The sequence below is a fragment of the Ochlerotatus camptorhynchus genome, unplaced genomic scaffold, assembly GCF_037179485.1.
Source record: "Ochlerotatus camptorhynchus isolate MF236.1 unplaced genomic scaffold, CSIRO-AGI_Acam_v1.1 ptg000330l, whole genome shotgun sequence".
NCBI classification, from domain to species: domain Eukaryota; kingdom Metazoa; phylum Arthropoda; class Insecta; order Diptera; family Culicidae; genus Ochlerotatus; species Ochlerotatus camptorhynchus.
The window spans coordinates 1,934,453-1,953,222 of record NW_027040818.1 but is presented as its reverse complement, the minus strand read 5'-3'; the positions used below and the strand labels follow the sequence as shown (position 1 = coordinate 1,953,222).

The 18,770-nt window shown below is 39.2% G+C and overlaps 1 protein-coding gene across 6 annotated transcripts in view; it reads left to right on the top strand.

Moving 5' to 3' along the window:
* stj (straightjacket) overlaps positions 1-18,770 on the top strand; it is a 53,341-nt gene that overhangs the window by 22,277 nt on the left and 12,294 nt on the right. For 2 of the 6 annotated variants that reach the window (XM_065230391.1, XM_065230388.1), the window contains 10 exons: positions 2,044-2,148; positions 2,206-2,277; positions 2,346-2,548; positions 2,612-2,760; positions 3,256-3,297; positions 16,565-16,667; positions 17,022-17,060; positions 17,226-17,336; positions 17,736-18,291; positions 18,367-18,466. In XM_065230391.1, coding sequence (XP_065086463.1) covers positions 2,044-2,148; positions 2,206-2,277; positions 2,346-2,548; positions 2,612-2,760; positions 3,256-3,297; positions 16,565-16,667; positions 17,022-17,060; positions 17,226-17,336; positions 17,736-18,291; positions 18,367-18,466 — 1,480 coding nt within the window. The remainder of the gene's footprint in view (positions 1-2,043; positions 2,149-2,205; positions 2,278-2,345; positions 2,549-2,611; positions 2,761-3,255; positions 3,298-16,564; positions 16,668-17,021; positions 17,061-17,225; positions 17,337-17,735; positions 18,292-18,366; positions 18,467-18,770) is intronic. The other 4 variants (XM_065230393.1, XM_065230392.1, XM_065230390.1 and 1 more) reach the window with 3 other exon arrangements.

Below are 18,770 nucleotides of genomic sequence, written 5' to 3'. Positions count from 1 at the left end.
ATCTGCTATAAGCCTATCTTTCCATGTTTTCTAAGCTGTTCTATGCATCTTCCTTGCCAGTACTCTCCAGCACGCGTTTTCTTTTCACACCGAAGCATTGAAACCATTCACCACTCTTTCGCCTGCGTTACTGTATTGGAAGCAAACCGCAGGATTCACAGCCGAATGCGCAGACCCTCCAGTGCTTGGAGTACATCTGATCTCAAACACCATCATAGAACGATTAGAAAATACCCAGCACCTCGGCATCGATCGCTTCACTATGCCCCAAATTTCTGGTCCGGGAGCGGCACACGCGAAGAAAATAAAACAAGTACACAGATAGCGACATCTCTTCTGATGCTTGCAAACACGATGAATCACGTTTCCTTCTCGATTCGAAAAGTTCCCACAAAGCGAGAAAACCACCACAATCACACACGTATAACCGTCCGGGAGGCAGAGTGCCAGCGCTAATCAGTAAAATGCAGCCGAAAACGATCAAAGCGAACGCACGCACAAAACAGAGAGCAAACTTAAAACAGAACCGTATCCAACGGGTTTCGAAACTCGAATCCTAGATTTAGATACCATACACAGAAATATAAGATCTAGGAATAACAAAATAAATGGTCAAAATTCTGAGACTTCAGTTGAGTTCAGTTCAAATTTCAAGATCCAGGTCTTAGAACACTTTACAAGACTATGGGGCTGGATTCAAAATTTTAAGAGAAATATTCGATACATCAGACTTTGAATATTTATTAATACAAATTATATGTTAAAGTTCCAATCAAATTCCCTGTTATTTCCCGGTTTTTAAAGTTCAGTGGTCAGTGGCCATTCTGCTAAAATCTCCTAAGTAGCTCTTACACTTACCATCAAATCAGGGATAAAGGCGCAAAATTTAACTCTCGCCAACCAGGTTAAAATCATCAATACGGCTTTGGCTCAAGATCTTGATCAGATGAATGCTTGCTACTTTCAGCGAATATATCCGACGTCCACCTAGTGGTAGCCAATTTGGATTGAAATTCATTCGCTTTGTGCCGTTAGTGTGGTATTTGTAGTACTACTACTACTTGTTATTAACATAGAGGTCCCAAAGAAACGTGCTCTACTTTTTTACTCAGCTCTGGTACTCTCTTCGGTCCCAAGCTAATCGATGCACCCCTCGAAACATAGAAAAATCCACGAACCCCTCATTTTATCTGTCAAACTTTCATAGCGAATCAAAACAAACTTAGTTTAGTACTAGAATTCCGACTAGAATTGGGTACGCTCACAGATGTACTCACGAACAATCGAAGAGTCAAGATTGAGCATTACGAATTTGGCAGCGCTTGCTGCCAGCCGATGGCATTGAAAAGAAGCCACACCCGAGTCGGTTAGCAAAATTAAAGCAAACCGATATTAGTTTACTGTTCCTATCATAATGAAAACTCATTTTGATTTCAATTGTTGCGAAATAAGTCTGATAACATATTGTGCTTTCAGTTTTATTTTAATGACAGCAACTTAGCTTCAAGTTCTGCTGTTAACGTCTCGTAAAAATTAAACAAACGATTGTCTAATTGTTTTGTTGAACACATTTGACACACGAATGACCTATCGTGACTAGCCCGGAGTGAAATTTCTCAAGTCTTTCAACGTGAGAAGCATGGATGCTAACCATTTACGCCAGGCCCGTATTCAGTTAAATATTATGAATGCAAAATCAGTTATCAAATTGATTTCATTGATAGCCGGATTAGTTTTACGTTTGATTCAACAGTGTAAATTTTTGCTCTCATTTTTGCTGTGAGATGAGATCAACTGAAGTATTCAAAATAAGCTACATCATAACAGCAAATTTTGATTACAATTTGATCTCCAGCTTTGCTCGGGCACCGCATCACCCAGGTGCTAAAGTAGGGAGTATTGACCTATTTTGAAACTTTTGCCTTCAGTGAAGTGCAATTTTTTTTTTTTTTTTCGTTGAAGTGGTTTACCGGCAATTTACTTATTTATAAGGCTCGATCACCATGCCACAGAAATAACTCTCGAACTTTTCTGTCTCTACAGTTCCAAGATATTTTAAAACCAGCCTACAATACGGTCGACATGATAGAGGTGGAGCTAACTGACGACGACCGTGGACCACGGGACTTTAATCCTGCCTTATTGCTGGTAAGTATTTGGAGCACCATTTCAAAGACCGAAACAATCATTCTCATCCAATGCCAGATACGAGAATCTATAATCAATCAATCTACCGGAGCGAAATGGGTCCACGTGAAGTATCATTTCGATGAAATGGTAAGTTGAACAGCTGTGGAAAATCTCCTTTCCATCCAATCTTATCCTATTTCTTGTATGTTTTCTAGAAACGGGTATCCCGCACTCGGCGCCAGTATTACTGGACTCCGATCAAAAACACCCCATTCACTCTGGTAGTAACGTACCCGGAAACGTACGGTGTCAATCGGCTCCAGATTCGAACGGACGACGAAATACACCGTACCCATGCAAAAGGCAGCAATGCTGCTAGCTTCTTTGGCGGCATCAACTGGAAGATTCATCCAGACTGGTAATTTTGGAAACGTTTCAGATTCAGCAAATTGTTAATCATAATTTCTTACATCCTCCAAAGGGTATATTGCAAATATCTGAACGAACACGCGAATGAAACGTTCGGTACTCCCGAGCTAGAGCTGAAGCATTTCCTAGAACGAATGAAACAGGGCGGTTGGAAATGGCCAGCACTCCGGACTCCCCCTCCGCCGGAGCACGCCATGTTCTGTAAGTGTTAACTCACGTTGTCAATCCTACTTTTCTGTGTTCAATACCAACCAACGCAACGGAGCGTATGTTATGTATCGTCGGATTCAGTGAAAATCATCCGAACAAAACAGTCACACTCATTTATCGGGAAAAGATCCCCTCTCATTGCCATCATTCATCTCAGTGTCAGTTGCGATCGCCATTCCATTCACCTTCATTTGATGTCTCTTTGTCGAAAATCCAAGCAAAACCCAACCAACAACTGACAACGTTCATATCTCAGCTGTAGATTCTGTTTATTGAATAACCGTCTCTTTTCCTTTTCTTCTTTTTCGATTAATTTCGATGTGTCCAAATCATCCAACTGAAATCTCACACGTTGTCGAAATTAATTGCCCTGTCTTCTGTCGAAATTGACGAACTTTCGTGCGCCAATCATCCACTACTACTGGCTCCAATGTGTGCCAAATCAAACAAAAAAAAATATATAAACTGAAAATTGCAAATCCGCAGCTAACATTTCGACCCGAATGCCTGAAAAGGACTACTATTACTGTGAGTAAGATCTTCCTAATCGATACATAACGTATAAATCTAGCACAAATCACAAACTAACTCAATAGAAAACGAGATAAACAAAATGTCCGCCAATTACTCAAAAAAAAAACAGATAGTAACCAAAGTCCGTTTATATTTATTTACATACACACACTTACCAGTATTTGATTAGCGAATCCAGTTGTTCATATCGATCACGCACCTACCGAAACGATAAATTATTCCTAACTCACACAAAAGAAATATTCTGCACAAGCCGACACCAAGTCGATTTTGATGAATGAAATAAAAAAAAGTATCAAACTCGAATTGGTTGTTTCGATTGCACGTTTTTAGAGCACCCAACTTTCAACCCTGAGTTACCGTAACAATTTAGTTCTAGTCAGTTTTGATTCAATTGAGTGAAATTATGAGTTGATTTGAGGGAAAAAATAAATCCAACAAACAAGAGAAAAATTACAGAAAATAGTTCAAGTTTGGTTTGTTTACGTTTCCTAGTTTCCGATTAGCGATTTAGTTGTTCAGTATTGTTCAGAAGAAAATTAGGCAATCCGATTGATTGGATGAGTGATCTTACCTGTTTTAGTTACGATACACACACTTTGTTTCAGTAGGCTGCAATATATAATCCTAATTGTATGTACAATTTTCTCCAAGTATTTATTCACTTGCACAGAGTTTACGAAAACCGTTCATTTGTTAGCTGAGGAGTTGCATATGCAGGAATAAGTACCAACTAATACTACTACTACTAATACCACAAACCAACAGTCACCATAAACTGAACAACATCCGGGTTACACTGCAACAGAAAACTCGTTCACCTTGAATATACACACCTCTGTGCATATTGATTGTAACAGAGAAACTTATGGCCCATTACTCAAATCTTTGCATCTTCATCGTTTACCTACTATATTAGCCAATCATAACTAAACTAAAATATTCCAAAATATTACGCAGTTTAATCAAAAACTTCAGGATTCTCACCAGAACTCACAATATATTTTATTTATTTATTTTAATTTATTTGTTCTTCGTCTCGAATTTATAAAAAACTCTACAGACCAGGGCTGGTAGCAATCAAAAGTAGTGATTTCAGTGACCATGTTGAAGACCAAATAAGTGACCAAATAGTGACTTATAGTAGTAAAAAAGGGACTAAAAGTTGACCTAAGAGACGAAAAGTAGTTGTTCTGATCGCACACCAAATCAATGTTTGATGTTTTGGACTTAATCAATTAGTATCTTATAAGCACTTATGTACGATATGAAGTTTTAAAGGGCAAGATTCAAGAGAAATTTATCACCAAACCCACGGTATTATAATGAGAGAGAAGGATTAGTAATTTCCATTCAATTCAACTACCTTATTTGCTTATCTTTGACAGATACGCGTATTTCGTCTACAATGTGCAGACTTCTTCAGTGTCTTGTACTAATACTCGACTGAAGAAAAACATCGCATTTACCGAATATATATTAACACAGGTACATTTTCACTTAGAAACAAGGTAAACTTAAATCTAATTTCCTGTAGGAACAGGTACTCCGCTGCTTACTCGTTTATGTGTCCTAGGTAGTAACTTGAAAAGTTTCCTTGATCCCTGTTGAGTAAAGTTGAATTACGTTGTTTGTTGATCTCGAGGCTTTCTACAACATCCAATTTCCATGGTGTAGATACGGTTCGTAAAATCGTGATGTCCTCCGTCGATAGTTGGTGGTCCTCTGTGAAGATGTGTTCTGCAACCTTTGATTTGAAATCATATGTTAGGCCTTTTTCCTCTTGCTTTTTGGCCTTATTAACCTCCGCTCTAGTTGCTAAAGTTCTCTTGGTTTGTCCTACATATACTTTGTTACAATGATTACAGCTTATTTTATATACACCTGCTTCACCTAAAACATTAACTGGGTCTTCAGTGGATCCTAACAATGATTTCAACTGATTATGTCTACTCGTGAAAACTTAATCTAATCCGAATTGTTTTAACTGTGGTCTTAGCTTACAAGTAATATCTTGATCAAATGGAACGGACACTCGTTTCAATGGTTCAGGTGCTGCGGTGAGGGCTGTAAATAATCTCCTTTGTAGAATTCTCGCTTTTTTATCGATGATTGCCTGGATTGTGGTCTCCTTGTATCCGTTGAGTCTTGCTGTTTCGAAGATGTACTGTAGTTCCTTAACCTTTCCTGTATCGCTGAGTGGAAGAGTCTGCATTCGATGAATCATGTGGTGAAAGGCGGCCATTTTCTGCTGGAACGAATGGTTCGAAGTATAGGGGATAACTCTTTTGGTGCTTATTATGGCTTCCTGTAAATTTCGTATTCAAGCGAGGAAGATGATGACGATTCCCTGATGACTAGAAGATCGAGAAATGCGAGTTTCCCGTCTTTTTCTACCTCGTGAGTGAATTTGATATCCTTGTGAATTCTGTTCATCTCATCATTGTGGAAGGGCTTCCCGTTTAACTACGCTGAAGATATCGTCAACAAACCTCCACCAACGGTTTGGTTACAGTCCTTTCTCCTTCAGGATTGTCTCCAAGTTGGCCATGAAAAGTTCACACAAGAAGGGGGATAGGGGGTTTCCCATTGGGGCTCCTTTCGTCTGCTTGTAGAAGTTACCTCGGAAAGAGAAGTAGTTCTCGTCCATACAAAGGCGGGTCAGCTTAAGGTACGTCCGAACCTTGTTTCTCCATGCTGCATTCTCTCGTTGTGTTAATAGCCAGTTTTTCAAATGGTTGATCACTTCCTTGACCGGTACACTGGGAAAAAGAGCTGTGATGTCGAAAGATACCACAATCTCGCCCTCGTTGATGTCTCCTGAAGATTGTAGTTGCTGGGCGAACTCCTGGGTGTTACTAACTGCTTTACTCTGGAACTGATTCGGCATACTCTGGTGGAACTCTTTGACTAGCCACTTCGCTAGTTTGTGGGTGGAGGAACCAACTGCAGACACGATCTCTCGCATTTCATTTTCCGGTTTGTGGACTTTTGGGAGACCTTTGATCCTGGGTAGAATGGGATTGGGTTCCCGTAAACGACCTGCTCCATCTCCTAATATTGATTTGCACTCCTTCAGTGCTTTCTCCACGCGTTTCACTATGTTCTGTAAGGGGTCTACTCGAAGCTATCTATACGGTCCGTTGTTAATCTTCGTTGTCATCTGATTGTCGTAATCGTCCTTGTCCAGGATAACGACCGCGTTTCCCTTGTCTGCCTTCACGTAGTATACTGCTTTACTTTTTAGCTCCTTTACAATCCGAATTTCTTTTTCGTTGGCGCGACTTTGTTCCTGTCCGTCCTTGATTATGTTCGATGTGATAGTCCTAACCGTATTCTGTGTTGATGTTGGAAGTGTCTTGGTAATCGCTGTTTCTACGTCAATGATGATCTGCTCCACGTCTGGCTTGTTTGTAACCGCGTATCCTAGCCCCTTGTTGAGGTGTGTCAATTGTTCTTCCGTGAATGCGGTCGTCGATCGGTTGACAACCAATCCATCAATGGAGTGAACCCTCGGCGTCGTGGTGATGGTTGATGGGATCTGCTCACCCGTCCGGTGTGTCGTCCGTCTCCGTTGAGACTCCTGTCGTAGTCTGTTTAGCTTCCTATCCTGCAGCTTCCGCTTCCTATCCGATTCGCACTTCTCTGCTACCTTGGGCCTAGACAGAAACTCCTGGAATTTAATTGGATACTCCTTGGCCAATTTGATAGATAATAACATTCCAAAACCTTCATGCCCAGTTTGCTATATAGCCGTCTGATGCTATCCTTGATGAACTCTGCTTCCATCCTATTTACTACGCTGGGTGGGGTGGGTGTCCGTACCTTAATCCTATGGCTTATAGGTATAACCTTTTTTTTTCTCATTTCTTCAGAAATGCTACGTCCTTGTGAAGCGATGCGATGGTTTTCTTCAATCGGATGAATTTATTTGGCTCCGACGGCTTGGTTGCCACGATGAATCCTGATGAATGTGGGCGTCTTAGTGGAATACCTGTATAATGAGAGAGAGAAGGATTAGTAATTTCCATTTAATTCCACTACCTTATTTGCTTATCCTTGACAAATACGCGTATTTCGTCTACAATGTGCAGACTTCTTCAGTGTCTTGTACTAATACTCAACTGAAGAAAAACATTGCATTTACCGAATATATTATCTAAGTGAAAATGTACCTGTGTTAATATATATTCGGTAAATGCGATGTTTTTCTTCAGTCGACTATTAGTACAAGACACTGAAGAAGTCTGCACATTGTAGACTAAATACGCGTATCTGTCAAGGATAAGCAAATAAGGTAGTGGAATTGAATGGAAATTATTAATCCTTCTCTCTCATTATACAGGTATTCCACTAAGACGCCCAAATTCATCAGGATCCACGGTATTAGCCAGAGTGGCAAATCTTCAGGGAATTTAATTTTTCCTGAAAATATCTGGAAGCCCTCAGGGAATTTAATCATTATTGACAGAATTTAATAATTTTCTTAGGATGATAATATTTTAATGAAAAGAATGCATTTTAAAATACAAACATTTTGCTTGTTATTTTCATTCACACATTGAACTTTATACATCCTAAGTGGACTAATCTTCAGTAACAAATAAAGTTATAAAACTCAGACTATTTTTAATTTGGACAAGTTTTTTTTTTTAATTCTGGACTTAGAAATTTCAAGAATATGGAGTTAAGTTCCAGTTTTAAGGGCTCGTGGAATTTAATTTTAATTTTCAAGGACCTCATTCCAAGGGAGTTCTGGGAAAAAAAAAATCTCTGAGAAAAAACATCAAGTGCATTCTGCTTTCAAGGCAGTTCTGAGTTTAAGAAACTAGCCTGATGCTGACAATACCTCTCATTAAATGTTAAAACATCCCTGAACTTTTTCGGACTTCATAAAGATTTGTCAATTTACCTAACGATCAACGAAAACTTCTCTGACGTTTTATCAATTCGCTTAAGTTCTCGAAACTTTAAAGAAGTTTATGTAATTTATTTAATGTTAATGGAACTACTCTGAGGTTATCTGTTCTTTCCTTGAGTTGTCAAAACTTCTCTAAAGCTTTTGAAGTTCTCATGAAGCTTGTTGTACAGCCCTGATTTTAATTGAACTGCCCTAAATATGTTTAAGCATCCGCGAACTTCTAAACTTATGTGAAGTTATCAATAATCTTCTTATCATTTCTGAAATTCTATGAAAATCTGGAAACTTCTTAACACTCCGAATACGGTGGGTAAAATACTTCACGCCGACTACGAAGCCTCCGAAAAAAACGTGTAAAAGCATGTTTGCACTGACAAAACTTAGCCATTTCTTGATGAATTTCAAAAATTGTGGTACATCTAGAATTCCTAGGCTCTGTAAATTATTTTAATTGCAGGATGTTTGAAAATAGGATCGTCTACTTTTTTTCAAAAGCGAAAAGAGTCGTTACACGTTCTTTTTTAAGTAACATGTTTATGGGTTTTGCAAGTGGCTTAAGATCCATGATTTAGATTAACGGACACAAATGTTCATAATTAGCCAGCATACAGTCATGGCTCCTATATATGGAACCTGGAGATAAAGGAACGGTCCTCGATGATGATGATGATGATGGTCCCACCTCTTACCCCTACAAAGGTTTGAGCTGGACGAGTTATCTTTAAGATAATTAAATATAAACATTTTAACCAGGTTTGCAAACAAAATCGAGCTGGTTACAATTACAGATATAAATGTCCTGTTAAATATGCTATAGGCATCAACCAAAAACATTCAAAGGTGTAGCTAGTTATCAAAAGTCCAAGTATAGTCCTCGACAATACTTCCATTTACACGTGACCTGGGATTTACACGTTTAAGCTTCCGCAGTGCCAGGACTATATCCAAGGAAACGACTTCCAGCCAATCCTTTACTAATTTAAGGCTTTTGCCACAATTTCCACGTATTAGTCATTTATACCTGTATTCCGCGCGCGAGGCTCAAACCATTGTAGACTACTCAAAGCTATTTTTACTATTACTACTACAAAATCATAAAAACTAAAAATCCATCATCACCATTGAGGCAAACAATGTAGTTTTTTGTATATGCTACACACATTACTAAAATGTCTTGATGACAGTCTCCATACAAACTAATCCGTTAGTGATAACTTTGTCAAGATACATGATTTATCCATTCATAAAAATTTAACTGCTCAATAAACAGCTTTTACATGTGAAATGCAGCGTCTCTTGAATTCTGTAAGTGTAGTTGCACGCTTGATGTGTCTGCGATGTTGATGCGAAAGATCCAGAACATCCGTAAAAGTGGTCTATCCATAAACCCCTGATCCTAGAACTCCGCGGTTTTTTCGAAAACATTAGGAACTCTGATATAAGAAAGAATTTGCGTTCATGACATAAACATGGACCCGAATGGCCATCGTACCGTCCTCCGGAAGATCCGGAACATCCGTAAAAGTGTTCAATCTATGAAACTGATCCTAGAGCTCCGCGTTTTTTCTAAAACACTTGGAAATGTCATATATAAATTCACTAGGGGTCATGAGATAAACATGATCCTAAAAGGCCATGGGACCGTCCTCCGGAAGATCTGGAACATCCTTAAAAATGGTCAATCCATGAAACTGATCCTAGAACTCCGCGTTTTTTTTTCGTAAGCATTAGGAACTGTGACATAAGAAAGAATTTGGGCTCATGACATAACAATGGACCTATATGGCCATAAGACCGTCCTCCGGAAGATCCGAAACATTTGTAAAAGTGGTCAATTCATGAAATTGATCCTAGAGCCCCGCAGTTTAAGAAAAAAACACTAGGAGCTGTAATGATAGAATGAATTTTGGGTCGTGACAAACATGGACCCTGATAGCTATGAGACTGTCCTCCGAAAGATCCGGGACATCCGTAAAAATGGTCAATCCACGAAACTGATCCCAGAGTTCTACGTTTTTTCGAAAAAAATTGAAACTGTGTTTTAATAAAGAATTTGGGGTCATGACATACACTGAACCCAGATGGCCATGAGGCCGTCCTCTGGTAGGTCCGGAAAATTCGGAAAAGAGGTCAACCAATGAAACTGATCCTGATTTTCAAAAACATTAGGAACTGTGATATAAGAATTTGGGGTCATGACATAAACATGTACCTGTATGGCCATGGGATCGTCGTCTGGAAGATCTGGAACATCCATAAAATGGTCAATCTATAAAACTGATCCATGAGTTCCACGATTTTTTTTTCGAAAACACGTGTAACTGTGATATATGAAATAATTTGGGGTCGTAACATAAACATGAACCCGAATGACCATGAAACCGTCTTCCGGAAGATCCGTAAAAGTGGATACTGATTCAAGAACTTCACGATTTTCTCAAAAACACTTCGAACTGTGAAGTTTTCGAAAAAAATAACGGTTCTTTCGCAGTTTTAAGTATGAAACACATTTACGGATGTTCCGGATCTTCCGAATGACGGTCCAATGACCATCCAGGTTCATGTTTATGTCACGACCTCTAATTCTTTCTTATATCACAGTTCCTAATGTGTTTGAAAAAAAAAACGCGGAGCTCTACGATCAGTTTCATAAATGAATCACTTTTACGGATGCCATCTGTGACCATGTTTATGTCACGACTCCAAATTCTCTCTTATATCACTGTTCCATGTGTTTTCGAAAAAAAACGCGGAGATTTAGGATCAGTTTCATGGATTGACCAATTTTATGGATGATCCGAATCTTTCCGGAGGACCGTTCCGTTGTCTCCAGGGTCCATATATAGGAACCATGACTGTATTCTGGCAAAATATGAACATTTATGCCCATTAATCTAATTTATGAATCTTGGGAACCACTCCTTTAAAAAACCGTGTAACGACTCTTTTCGCTTTTAAATAAAGCAGACGACCCTATTTTTAATCTTTTTACAATCAAAATAATTTACAGATCCTATGAATTCTAGAAGTACCACAATTTTTGAAATTCATCAAGAAATGGCTAAGCTATGCTATTGCAAACTTGCCGTTACACGTTTTTCGGAGGATCGTATTCGGAGTGTTAATATCCCGCTAATTTGCTGAAACTAATGGAACTGAACTCCCCGTGAAATACCCCCTTTTTGGAGCTTACTAAGCTTCATTGAAATGTTCTCGCATTTTGCTAATCTTCATTATAGTTCCTGAAGTTATCGGATCTTCCCTTAAGTTCCATAGACTACTATGAAGTTCTCAGACATGTTTCTGAAGATCTCTGCGCTTCTGTGAAGTTTTCGAAGTTTTTCTGAAATTCCTCCTTTAACTCCTTATTGCGTTCCAGAAATTCTCTCGTAGTTTTGCTCCGGAAATTCCCTGAGCTTCTCGAAACTTCTTTAAGGTTTCTACAATTTACATGACATTATTTGAACTGCACTTTGATTCTCTGATTGGTCTGGATGTTTCGGAGCTTCCCTGAAGCTCTCAACTCTTTCGAAAATCTCGGTACTGCACTGAAAAAAAAATGAATTTTCGTAAACACCTTTGAACTTCCTTCAAATTCTCTGGGCTTCAATGAAGTTACTCGAATTTCTGGAATCTGAAGTTTCCAGTGATTATCTCAAGGTCTCCGTACTTCCCTGAAATTCTCGGAATATCTGAAGGGTTCTCGATGTTTTTTATACATCATGGAACTATCCTGAATTTAGCTAAATTCACTCTTATAGATCTTTAAACTACCTCAAAAAAATCTGGAATAAAGTTACAGGAACTGCCGTTAAGATCCCTGAAATTCCCAAAACATCTCTATATTTAACTTTTTTGAGGTACTTAAAACTTCTTCAAAGTTTCCATAACTTTCCTCAAGTTCTCTTTATTTCTGAAGTACTCTTGGCATCGGAGAAGTTCTGTGACATTCTAGGCACTTTTTAAAAGTTCCTGCAGTTCCTCAGAAGCTAACAGAAGTGGTTCTAAAATCTTCAAGTAAGTTCCCCATATTTTCAGGATGTTAACTTCCCGTATGTCCCCGAAGTTTTTATTCGGTGAAATTATCAGCATTTCCTTTTATTTCTCAGAACTTTTGTAAAGTTCCTACAATTGTTGTGACGTTAATGGGACTGAAGATCTCTAATCGTTCACAACGTTATTTACAAACTTCAAATCAATAATTGTTTTTCCTTGATTTTGGCACTTTCAAAATTTTTAATATCTTAAATTTGTGCAAGGAAAACGTATCTTCAGAACATAGCATATTTTGAGGTCCTAGAATTACTCAAATTAAATCAATATTAAACATCATAAAAAGCATATTTTAACGCATCTAAAAAATAGTTTTCTTATTATAAATCTGTAAATTATCCGTTAAAGTTCTGGAAAAATCAGGGAATTCTATTTAGTCAAATGAGTAGACCCTCTGTAAATACAGAAAGACGATTAAAAGTCCAAAAGTTCTGTAGAAGCAACACATGTTCGAATTATTCGAAAATGAGAACAACATGTAGGTAAGAGATGAACTAGCCTCAGACTAAAAATCTCTAAAATAAAGAAAAAAAAAAAAAAAAAAAAAACAACATGTAGGCATCGATTGAACTATCCAATCATACAGAAGAATGATCAATTTTGAATAACCTTGTTAACCTTAACAATATCGAATACAAATAACATAAATAGCTAGAGTTTCCATGTCTATAAGTCTGCAACGGCTATAGTCAGGAAGAATTACTGGATCATTCCACGGAAGTTGTCGAAGAGCATACCTTATAAAGCTACGTTGAACCCTTTCCTTTCTCATGATCTGCTGTGCATCATATGGAGACCATACACGAACAGCATATTCCATGATGCTTCGAACAATTGAACAGTATAGTGCATTGAGAGCATATATATCGATGAAGCCACTTGTATTCGACGTTTTTTTTTTTTTCCTTTATTAGAGAGATTTTTAGCCTAAGGCTAGTTCATCTCTTCCGTATTGCGACGAATAAATTCCAGGGCCGCCAAGGTAATCATTTAAAGTAAAAAAAACTACAAGGGACAGCCCTATGGAATTGTACGCCATGGTGACGTAGGACTACGTGGTCTTATAAAATAAATCTTATTTGCTAACTGCAGCAGGAGCTTGTATTTTGTGTAGGAATAGGAATTTTAGCGGGGTTCTCTCTGTTTATACTCTTTAGTGTGACGCGCTTGACATAGATGGCCCACAGTGACTCACGAAGAGCTACTGATTTCGATCAATAGCGGTGCGGCTTCTTCCTTCTTCGTGGATGCTCATGTGTGCTGTAGCACGCTGCTTGCAGGTAGCCTTTCGTTGTGTACTGGAGAACACCACCAGTCACCACGCGGTGTCTGAATAAACACCGTTTGGTGAGACCGGATGGAATTCAACTTTGAAATCCGAGGGGGGCGACACATCTAAATCTCAATTGTAGATGCTCACACTAGTGAATTAATCTTCGAAAAATCTTCTTTCATTTCGCGCATCTACTTGCATCGCGCATCATCTTTTTGCAGGAAATCTTCAGAATCGTCATCAATCTTCTTTCTATCTACTCAGCGTGCGCGCAGCTAGCTACAGCAAAACACAATATTTTCTGCATCGTAGATAGAGTCGTCCCCCTCGTTGAAATCTGTGCTAGGGAAATTGCTTTTCGCATGCAATCGAAGATAATTTTAATTATCATAGCAACAGTTGCACATTCGTGCAATTTTCAGTAGTGATATTTTAAAAAATTATACAGTCTTAAATTTAACAGATGCATAAGAATATTTCTGATCGATTGGTGATACAATTATTGAAATCAAGGTTGCAAAGACTCATTTCAGCTAAAATAATGTTTTTCGGAATAATAAAACCAAAAGATGGTATGATGGCATGTTTTACTTGTAACTTACAAGAAGAGGTTACAAAGTATGCGTTTGAAACATAAAACCTGTAAATTTTGCTTTCTATGAGTCACAATCAGCGATTTGCTGATCGCTGAGTGAGTGAGTGAGTGAGTTTGTGAAAAATCGCTGATTGTGACTCTCATGAAGTGAAATAAACAGGTTTAACATGTCAAACACATTCTTTGCAACCTCTTCTTGTATCCTACCAATTCAAAATTTGATCAAGGCATCTATTTATTTCATAATTTAGAAAAACATTGTTTTAGCTGAAATGAGTCTTTGCAACCTTGATTGAAATTGGTCCAGGAGCAGCTGAGTTATTAACGTTTAAAATCTTTCATAATTTTGTTACATTTTCCATTTTCGGTTTTCCCAAAGTGAACCCCCGTATAGAAATCCACAGGCGTAGTCCTACGTCAAAAATATTGAACATTAACCGGGGTCGATTCCCGGTCCGATCTAGGAAATCTTTCGGGTTGGCAATTTTCTCGACTTCCCTGTGCGTAGAGTATAATTAGGCTTGCCATGCAATATACAATTGGTAGGCATAGAAAGCTCTCAATTAATAACTGTGGAAGTGTATCTAGAACCAGGGGGACTCTATCCCTGTCAACCACATATAGATGCACCATAGCTCACATGATTTTGTCATTTTTGGACAACCTGACACTTTTGGGCAAACTGACAGCGGTAAAACTGACGAAGGTATGACAGTACAAAGCAGCTTACTCTTTCACACTTGCATCGCATTGCGAAATGCTAGAAAGAGCAGTCTGTTGCAGTCTTCCTCACCCAATGAGGTACAGAGAGAGGTGAAGCAGATCGTGAAATATGGTTGTATTAGCAAACCAAAAATCAACGTAAACGCAAGTAGTGACGTCACTAATTGCTTGTATCGTACAGGGGTTTTACTCACACAACTTAACCGATTGCTTCACCTCGGTAATCCATCTCATTGATCCTCACCCACTTTATTCATCACATTTATGTGAGCTCCGCCGAAATTCGTAATTGTTGCCCCCGTGTCTAGAACACTAATGTCGTTTTTGCGGTGTAACTACACCGGTGCTACACTGCCGTACACAGAAATAATTTAGGGTGTAGATATAGGATGCACCTTTGTTTACAAACAAATGATGTTGAGCTGTCAAAGACTCGCGCTTATTCCTGCTTACACTACACCGGTGCAAAAACGAAAACTACATAAGTTTAGATTGCCGGAACTCAGGAAAAAGAGGTGAAAAAAGCCTAGAAAAAGAAGAAGTTTGCAACGGAGTATTTCGTAGATTGCATACTGGCAACTGTCGTGTATCTATTTTAATGTTCTTATTCTGGTTGCTTAAGGAAAACTATTTGGGAGTGAATAGCTCTTATAAACAAAGTTCAGGACAGGAATAGCATGACAATTACCATTGCCGGCCACGCCCATCTTCTCCGTTACGGGGAAAGAAAGGATATTTTTGATGTAACATCTACTTAACGAAAGGCCAGCGACTCACCGAAGAGTTTGATTGTTGTGATTACTTGTAAAATTTGGCTGGCCATTTTTAAATCATCAAAAACAATCTTTAGCAATGTCATCAGCAGCTCTGTGCAATTTAATTCATTCACAACTTCACAAAATGGACTATTAGTTCCGAAGATGTAAATCGACGAAAAGTTTTAACACTTTTGATGCTCTTCACACAAACGGAACCTCAACAGTTAATCACATTTCTACAATACCACAACACGAAACACGAACAATGCACTACTACTACTACTACTACAACCTTATTCACTGCAGTGTGTATACTCTTCTTGTGTTGTTCTACCACACATCTAATCCACAGACCACGTTTTATGATTACGTTATGTTATTCATGGAATTGTGATTGTTTCAATCAACCAACAAAAAGCATGCACCTATTGTGTAACCACTCGGAAATCACGAAGCACTTAATCGTTTCCCATAGTTGTGTAATTCACCAGTTCCCCTCTAATTCACCATATTCACCACAGTTGCACATCCATTATCCATACTCGCCTAATCCCATTGTTTTCGCCATCTTGTGTTCGATATGTGTGAACCACCACCACCACTATCACCACCTATATAACGAACAGCACCAAATTTAGTTTAATAATAGCAAAGACAACATATCAAGAAGACTGACAACTCGCCCGTTTTCTCATACGATCGCTATGAGACAGGCACAATCATAGGCAAATTCTCCGAACGATGTAGATAGCAAAGATTCCAACCTAGTTAAGAAGAATGGTTTGTCTAGCGCTACTCTACCTGTCGCTTGGATTCTGGCAAAGTTGCCAGTTTTCTTGATATGATATCTTCGATGATAGTAAAGATAGTAAATGTTGTCACAAAGGTTCCGTACCCTAACCATGTTCGGTTTCTTTTGATCTCAACCCATGCGGCAGGCGATCGCAATCTAATGCAAGCCCTGGTGTTCGATGCCAAGGTGACGGAATGGTACTCCAAAAACACCAGCGGCGGCAGTGGCAGCAAGGACGAAAAACAAGAGTAAGTTTTATTGCTATGACGAAGCCAACCAAAAAGTGCCCTTTATTTTCCAGTAGTTGCACTATTGTGTTTTAGGTTTTGTTTTATATTTACCAATTTTGAAGGCCAGAGCGTGACTAATGAAGCTACAAGTTGAATGATTAAATTTCTTTTTTCCCTTCCATTTAACACGAAACTCATTTTACGCACCGGTAAATTTATCCAATGTGTCCACATGCAATTTCTAATCCACTAACCGCTAATATCGCTTGAACGAACCGCACCATGGTTTGGATGCCATGCACACAATCCTATGTTTTCTCTTTATGGTTCCGATTTGTTTATTTTTCGATCATTTTCACTCACATGGAATAGCCCTAGCCCAATTGCAGTTTTGATGGGTTTGTTGCCAAGGTAATTAAGCTGCTAGCGTACGGGTGGACTTTGTGTAGAAATCGTCACACGTGAACTTAATCGTTTGCTGACATTGATGAGCCATTTGCGAGTCCGGTACTACAATGTTTGTTTCTGTTCTGATCTCCTTCCGATTCTCTTTACATGGCCTGCTGATGCGCGTAGGAACGAGTTCAAGCAACGATTCGGAATTACCGTTTCCTTCTTGGCGACCCACAGTGGGCTTACCAGGTGGCAGGACCACATGAACATTGGCGACGAGTCCAAGCAAGCAGAGTAAGTATGGGGGTGTGGGTAATATATCTAGATAGAGCTGGATTTAGGGCGTAACAGTTTTTGACTTCTCTCTATGATCTCTAGAAAGCCAAGGCTCGCTCACTCAAATCAACGTCACCATCTGATAGGGGAAGAATTCCCCTTCCCGTTGGTTATATTGGTTTGCGTAAGCATGCCTTGAGTTTCGAGAAATCATCGAGAGAAAAAAGTGTTTACAAAAGCTGTTACGCCCTAATTCCAGCTCTATCAAGATATGTAATATGCCAGGTTTTCTTTTATTGAGGAAAGGGATAACCTATATACTATAAGACAATTTCGTAACCGTAGAAGAAAGTCCTGATTTTCCTTGTTAATCCCCTCCTATCTGTGATTATTCAAATATATCATCGTACTTTCCAGGCCCGACTTTAGTGAAACCCACAGTCGAGCTATCGATGAAATTTGGTACAAGCGAGCCGTGGAGTTCTACTACAACAACAAGAACAAGCGCAGCCAGGACGGCAGCAACGGAAAGGATACCGACAGCGACAAGACCAGCTTCGTCTATTCGGTCCCGTTCGATGCCGGGAACCGAAACGATACCCTGGTGACGGCTAGCACTGCAATCTTCCACACGGACGGCGGCAAGGAGACACCGGTGGCCGTTGTTGGCTTCCAGTTTCACCATTCGGCAATGTACGCCCTGTTCAAGAACATCACCAGCCAGTGCAGTGACCACGCGTGCGAGAAGACGTGCTTCACGGGCGACTTCCAGTGCTACGTGATCGATAACAACGGATTCGTGGTGATAAGCGAACAACTGCAGGAGACGGGGGCGTTCTTCGGCGAAGTGAAGCCTGCATTTATGCAACGGTTGATCGACGATGGCATGTTCAAAAACGTGACCATCTACGACTACCAGGCGGTGTGCTTCATGGGGAAGAACATCATCAATCTGGGCAACATTATCCAGACGGTTCGTACTTCTATCGGTTCTATCTATCTATGGGTAAAGATGATTTCATATGTTTTTTTTTGCTTTTGATTTCAGCCACTGAAAATCATTTGGTGGTTCCTGACGAACGCGATATCCTACATCCTATGGGTCGTAGTGCAGATATTCTTCACCATCGTACAGGCTTACGATGAAGGTAATGATGCTACCACCGACAAACCGACATGACACTTAATTCTGACTTATGCCCGAAAATCGAAAACGGCCGATTTAAATGTGCAGTGATCCGAACTGTCAAAACCATAGAATTTTTTGATCTAGATAAAAATAATTTGTCCAGAATAGATCAGACACGAACCAATTCATAACTTTTGCATGCGGGTTCATGACTTATGCTAAATATTTCCCGCAAACATGGAGCCAGATGTCAGTAGTGTGCTTTGGTCAGAAATTTTATTGTTTTTGCTATCGTCATTCATGTCGGTTTGTCGGTGATGTTA